This window comes from Sinocyclocheilus rhinocerous, unplaced genomic scaffold (assembly GCF_001515625.1).
Source record: "Sinocyclocheilus rhinocerous isolate Xijiao unplaced genomic scaffold, SAMN03320098_v1.1 scaffold2385, whole genome shotgun sequence".
Classification (NCBI taxonomy): Eukaryota; Metazoa; Chordata; class Actinopteri; order Cypriniformes; family Cyprinidae; genus Sinocyclocheilus; species Sinocyclocheilus rhinocerous.
Genome location: NW_015667271.1, coordinates 326439 through 333905, shown reverse-complemented (window position 1 = coordinate 333905; position 7467 = coordinate 326439). Strand labels below are relative to the sequence as shown.

Genomic DNA, 7467 nt, shown 5'->3' with positions numbered 1-7467 from the left:
AAATAATTCCCACCTACAGAAATTCGAATGGTTGGGGAGGGGCGAGGTTGTGGTTAGAACGCTTGGTTGAGTGAGTGCATCAGACGAGACGACGAAGAAGAAGTGCTGCTGTGCTGTAGCTTCAAATTTTCGGCATGTCTAGAACAATTCTTACAAGTACAACACGACGTAGCTGGGCGCCGCGGACAGACGCCGAACGGCGCCTCCGGTGTGCCTACACTCATAGAAAATAAAGTATTTGAATTTTAAAGACGTGGCGCGACGCTGCGCTTCTCGTCCGGTGTGCGACCGCCTGAAACGCTGTTTTTTTCACCTCCGTGCCCCAACGTCTTTGTTTGGGCTTCCGAAAGCGGATGATTTCAGGAACAAGTGGTTGCAATTTATTTTTTAATTCTGTTCCTGAGCATTATAACCCCAATTTGCTATTGTGTGCTGCGCATTTTACTGAGGACAGCTTCCACAACATGAGGGAGTACAGTGCCTGCCGGATTCACCCAAAAAGTTTTTGTTGAAAGACGGAGCAAGGGGCGTTGCAGTACTGAAACACCGTCTAAGCTGTTCTCCAATCACAACGCACTGGGACAGCTAACCAATCACAACACATTTTGTTTTTCGGAAGGCGGACCTTCATCAAAGCCGGAACTAATCGAGCCGTTTGTGCCAGCCTGGGGAGAAAGGTATTGTAATAATGTAAATTATGTGAAAAATAATGCGTTTTTCGAACCACCAAGCATGAGAGCATGTTCTAGTACACCCCCAAAACAAAATCAAGACTTTGTAAAAGAGCATAATAGGACCCCTTTAAGTCTTTGCAACTTTAGGGATCTTATCTATTCACGAACAGCTTGTAACACTCTAAAGAGAAAGGAAAACTTGAAATCGCATCATATGACCCCTTTAAAAGCTTGATATTCAAGCTGGGGAATGTGTGTGTGTGTGTGTTTTCGGTAATACTATTTGTGCAAGGCTCCAAATGATGTAAGGACAGTAAGATAACTTATAAACCTCAATCCTGAAACTGCTGGCCTGTTGCTGTAGTACGGAAATTACTGTGACGTTACGGCTCTGTGGCTCTGTCTCTGGGAGCTGCTGCCTGTCACTGCTCAACTAGCAGAGCTGTCAGAGAGCTTTGACTCCACCGGCAGTCCCTGCGTAAGCGATCTGACACTTTTGATTAAAGTTATGATGTATTACACAACTCCCTAAAGCCCTTCTGAAAGAACTGAGATGGACTTAGAAGTTTGGTTTTCACCAGAGCCATGATGTTTTTTCCAATTCCATTCGGAAGCCTGACCAAACATTAGCCAAATGTCAAAATGTAGTCATTACAGTCTAATGTACTTTTATTGTTTTTTCAATGTTTAAAAATGTAATTAATAATTTGTAACTAAAACTTTAAAGATTTACCTTTAATGAGAGAATTACACTTAGTGAACAAATCATTCTTTTAATTTGGATCTTTTTATTGAGTCTGTTGATCCAATTCACAAGACCTGAATGATTCAGTCTTCAGAAATTCTCCTTTCTGTTCCATGGAAGAAGGAAAGTCATTTGGAATGACGTGAGGGTGAATAAATGATAACAGAATTTTCATTTTTAGGTGAACTATGCTTTAAAAAGAAACCTCTCACAGACACACACCAGCCTCATCCACTGTCACTATTTAAAGTGCGTGTATTATGTGCGTGTGTGTGTGTGTGTGAGATAGGATGACTTCAGAGATAACCTCAGGTTGTCTGGATGATCCAGAGACCGCAGGTGTATTCATCGGACCTTGAATGAGGGTAACTGTGCATTCTTCTTCTTAATCCAGTTTATTTAATAAAGCAACCTTTGTGCATGTTTGTCAGTCAGAGCAAACGCTGGCATACTAAACCTTCCTCTGTGTCCTAACAAGCAAATAATCAGTCTAAACTGAATGCAAAACTGCATTGTGGCAAAATCTCAGGCAATCAAAAGTTAATGCATTTATGTGAAGCAGAATTTTGGTCCAATGAGATTTCATGGTGGGCGGAGGCCACAAGTAGTTGCGACAAAAAAATATTTTTTTCTAGAACGTTTTTCTATTTTTGTGTACACTATAAGAGATTGTTTTACAAAGTTGTAAGTAAAAAAGATTGGAGCATTTTTTAAATTATTTTTTTTTACTTCAAAATTTCACATTTTATTCAATGCGTTACTTGCCATTTCTTTGTAATTATTTTTGAAATTTACTTGCAATCTCAGTCCCACTTTATATTAAGTGGCCTTACCTACTATGCCGTCCTTACATCAAAAAATTCTTATTGTGTTTATATTGTAATGCAAAACACTTCTGCTGCTATTGAGGTGGGGTACGGGTAAGGTTAGGGACAGGTTTGGTGGTATGGGTAGGTTTATGGGTGGGTTAAGATGTAAGGGATGGGCCAACATTGTAATTATAAATGTAAGAAACTAATTACAGATGTAATTACAAGCAGGTATTTTTAAAATAAAGTACAATGTAAAAACATGTATGTACACAATAAGTGCATTGTAGTAAATGATTAATGTAAATGTAAGTACAGACCACTTAATATAAAGTGGGACCGCAAATTCAAAGTGTAAATTGTTTTAAAGTAGCCACCTTTTCCAGTGTACCTAAATCATCCCAAACAATTGCTGTGCAACAATACAACTGATTGGTTGATATTGAATCAATACATTTGAAAACTAAGGCTATCTGTTTCACCCTCCTTTTCCTAAGTGGCCCCCATTATCCCTGAACATCCTTGATCTTTTCCCACTGAATTGCAGCTGGTGGATTTTCTTGCGGTATCATTAAAGCAGTGACACTGGCTGACATGCAGGGGGGTTTGGTATGAAGGGTGTATAATGACATTCCTCTCTCGCAGAGATGAGTCAAGTCCCATTGAAGCCAGCAGGGGACCAGAGCAGGTCAGAATGCTTACTGGCCTCCCGATGCTGTCTCCTTCATGCCTATTCTCGCAAAAAAAGAGTTTTCCGAATTTTAATTAATTCAGAATTAGAGTTTTGTGTTAAGTGCTTGTGTATGTTTCCGTCTGAAAGGGCTCTTTCCTTTTGAGAACACAAGAATAAAAGCCTATATATCCTTAATGCGAGCCACATTGTTACGATAACAAAAAGAGCAGCTTAAAATCCATATTATATGTTAAAAAATATAAATTTAACCATCAGTTTACCTCATTTTTAGCTTGTTTTTTGGCAACTTTAAGTAAAAAAACAAAACAAAACCACTTTAAAAAGGTGGACTGCACACAGAATGCCAAATTTGATTGAGTTCTAAAAGTAATTTAAAGTAATTAATTTCAGTAAACTTCTAAACCAATTAACATCTCTAATATTTAATATACGGTTTTGACCAGTTCATTTCCACTGTTTTGACGGGTACTTCAGATAATAAGAGCTACTGAAAAGTGTTTCCAGGTCAAGCCGAGACTTGATCATCTGAGGTCAGGCCTCTTCTGAGCTGTTGTGTTGTAACCGAGCTGAAGTTTTGATAGATAACAGATGAACGGCGGTGGAAACAGCCAGCTGGATCCGAGAGGATGGTGGCTTTGCGGTGCTGTTGTGGGAAGAAGCCACAAATACCTTGTTCCTCTCTGTCTGGTATTCGGAGTGATTGTGTCTCAGCTTGCTCGTCATCTGTAATGCATGTGAAATTGAACAGAGCTAGACAGGCTGATTGCTTCCAAGAGCTCTCGCTGATTAAGACTGAGCTTAATTAGTTCATCTTGAGAGGATAAAGTCAGATATTAGCGGCCTGGTAAGCTGTTGAAACCGATTAAGGAAGAAATCGGCCTGATTATTGCAGCTCTGTTCATCATAGATTTAAAGTCCATTCAGATGTGAAGGGATTAAAGGCAGAGGATCTACCAGGATGAATTAAATTCTCACTCTAGGACAAAAATACATTTGATTTACTCATTTAAAAAAACTGAACACACACACACACACACACACAATTATTACTGTTTATATTATATGTGACCCTGGAGCACAAAAACAGTCATAAGGGTAAAATTAGATTTTATTTTGAGATATATACATCTGAACGTGGAATAAATAAGCTTTCCATTGATGTATGGTTTGTTAGGATAGGACAATATTTGCCCGAGATACAACTATTTGAAAATCTGGAATCTGAGGGTGCGAAAAATCTAAATACTGAGAAAATTGCCTTTAAAGCTGTCTGAATGAAGTTCTTAGCAATGCATATTACTAATCAAAAATGAATTTTCAATATATTTACGATAGGAAATTTACCAAATATCTTCATGGAACATGATCTATACTTAATATCCTAATGATTTTTGGCATAAAAGAACAATCGATAATTTTGACCCATACCATGTATTTTTGGCTATTGCTACAAATATACCAGTGCTACTTACGACTGGTTTTGTGGTCCAGGGTCGCATATTACTTCTGTTTCTAATATAGCCTATTTTTAAGGTTGATTCAGTCACATTATTATACAAATAGTTATATTATTGACTATTATTTGTATTATGTTATTATTTTTGGACTAAAACTAATTTGTTAGGAATAACTACTAACCAAATGTGTGCCTGTGTCATGTAAAATCATGAAGTTGATTTTGTATATAGACACGAAAGCACTATTTGTTTCATCACATTTTGTTACATAGCACCACTAGTTTTTGAAAGTTAATGTCTATTGAAATCCTTCAGTAGAGCTATTTCTCCTGCTACATTCAAATTATTTTCTATTAATCTATTTCTGTTTTTTTTTAGGACTGCATGTTCACCGATGCCATTCAGACTCCTTCAGATAGAAGACAAGAAATGATGACGCATCTACCTATTTACCTGCAGCCATCTACGTTTTCGTATCACTTTCTTTCTCACGCTCTCATTTTCGCTCCCCTCCACTTTATCCATTTATCCAAATCAAAGAAGTTATGCATTGTCAGTGGGTAAATATTACACCTTTGTCAGAGAAAACAGCTGCGGGTCAATGACTCGAGACTCCTTTGCTCTTTGTCAGTTTCTTCTGGTGGCACTAAATGTCAACATATGAGTAAAGCCACGCAAATAATAATGCTTCAGCCCCGTGGCCTTTGTGTGTGTAAGTCTATGAGTGCGACTGCATGTTTGGCAACTCTCGCTTCATAAACGAAACCAGAAGATGCTGGTGGTTTGGAACGAGAGTGCAGCGGGGACCACATGCTAACTGGGACTACTAAAGCACATTAGTTCTGACAAGTATTGTATCATGAGCCAGGGGGGCTTTTGTCGTACGCCTACACAAATATTTTTGCAAAAAGACTCATGTTACAAGAGAACCCTGTGAGGTCAGTGGTATTTTGAGGATGGGGTAATTAGTGGAACTATGATATAATATAACATATCAGCACCATTCGGAGGTAAATATGATCTCTGCTGTCGCGAAATCTAATGAACATAAGAGCTTTAACAGGACTAGCCTAATGTCAAATCGGAATAACAGAATTCAAACAAATGGGAAAAATGACATTAAAATTTTTAAATAAATATTAAATTCTGTTATTTTTCAAACTTTAATATATTTTAGTAATATTGCAGGACTAAAGTAGTTAATTATTTAATTTGTTTATATATTTATATAGCTAAACTCAACCTATATATAAAATAATTTTATATATATTAAGTCTATGAAAGGTTTTGACTTTAGTTTCAGTTTTGAATGTCTTGATGTTATGTTTTGATTTCAAATGAATAAACTAAACAAATTACCATTATTAAAGCATGTGTGATATGTGTATGTGGACCATTTCAATATACTTTGCATAAATTATGCTGCAAAACAAGCTCTTATTTGGTTATTTGGACAATCAAAATCAAAAATTAAAATCGCAAATATGATTATAATACACGACACAGCGACTTTAGAGAAAAATAAATGTTCAAAGCAGCCTCGGGTTCATGGTGTAATGATACTCGGGGTTAAACCCCAATGAATTTATTGAGACCCAAGCCAAGGGACATCCACACTAATGCCCCAATTAACACTCCTAACACGGCTGGAGTGCTGAGGCTATTAGCGAAGACAACAATATACCCCATCCAGCAGCCTGCTGGCTGACACCTTAACCTAACCTTATCTCTGACAAACACGCTGCATTCATTTCACAACACTCCGAGTTTCAAAAACAGCCTCGTTCGAACATTCAAAATAAATGGAGCCGGGCGAAATGTGGCAGCGAGGAAAAAGACAGGCTAGCCTTTTCCGTCCCTCCAGTGGCTGAGGTTAAGATTCTTTGGACTGAGCCGAGAAGCTTTTTTCCACGCAGTCAACTGAAAGTGTTCTGTATTTACTGCCCTCTGAAAAATGATCACTGACCACCATTCTCCCCCAGTGCTACTGGAGAAAGTGATGCAGAAAGTGGGGATTGTTGCTACTCACCACCAGATGGGATAGCCTCCAAGCACCCGAGAGCTGGACAACCACATGCACATGAGATATCCAACCAGGTACAAATCCATGAGGTATGTCTTGTGTGGATGGAAATTGCTATTGATCAGTACATAGAATTCCTAGAGAGGGGCTGAAAATTAAGTCCCAGCAGGCAAGTCTTAAGGTGGAAAAAGATGGATGCTTGAGAGAATAATTAGCAATTTTGGGGTTTAAATGAAAGCAAAAAAATAAAATAAAATAAATAATTCTCCAGGGTTTGCTGCTTCTTTGAGTTGGGTGAGGAAAGTGTGTGTGTCCCAGTAGTTAGGAGAGTAAGTGTCTCTTTCACACACTCGCTCCTACTCGTCCTCTGATTCCCTCCCTCTCACTGAGGTTCTTCCCTAAGGTACATATCTTTTTCTCTCCCCACTTTTTTTCCCCTTAGGATCATCAGGGCCAATATTAGAGAGAGAGTGAGAGAGAGAGGGGAAAAAACGACAAGCGAGGTTTGGAGATGTCAGCTGGCAAGCCAATCACAGAGCATGGCCTTAGGTTACGCAAAAAAAAAAAAAATTATTATTCCTGCCCATCTGTCAATCATGCACCACCCCCTGGTAATGTAGCAAAGAAAGAAAGAGACAGAGGTAGAGAGAGAGGAGGCTGGGAGGGAATAAGAATGAATGGGTGTCAGCACTGAGTTTTCACTGAGGTAGATTTGTCTTATTAAGATCTATATTGTCTGTATTAAAATCAAGGAAACCCAGCTGAGTCAGAGTAGGGCCTGCTGACGGCATTGGAGAACGGCGTCACTATATTTAAGTACGCCGTGCCCTGAACTAATTGTTCCGGATGCGTGTGCGTGCACATGCATTCACGCATTGAGAAGAATTTTGTCTTGGAGAATTTTGATGGCCGCGTCCTCCCCTTGTGATGATGGGACACAAAGGAAACACAATAAAAAGCCGTAAAAGCTGGTGTGGCATGCAGTGTTCTGTGCCCCAGTGGCCCAAAGGCAGTACATTTTACATAAACACTATTGTCATTCGGATGGGATGAGGGCAGACGGCA

At 38.8% G+C, this 7467-nt stretch overlaps 1 protein-coding gene across 1 annotated transcript in view; it reads right to left on the bottom strand.

Moving 5' to 3' along the window:
• Nucleotides 1-6890, bottom strand: part of LOC107733474 (proto-oncogene Wnt-3) — a 43765-nt gene extending 36875 nt beyond the window's left edge. Inside the window, exon 1 of the mRNA XM_016545105.1 lies at nt 6409-6890. Coding sequence (XP_016400591.1) covers nt 6409-6488 — 80 coding nt within the window. The 5' untranslated portion in view covers nt 6489-6890. The remainder of the gene's footprint in view (nt 1-6408) is intronic.
• Nucleotides 6891-7467: the final 577 nt, after the last annotated feature.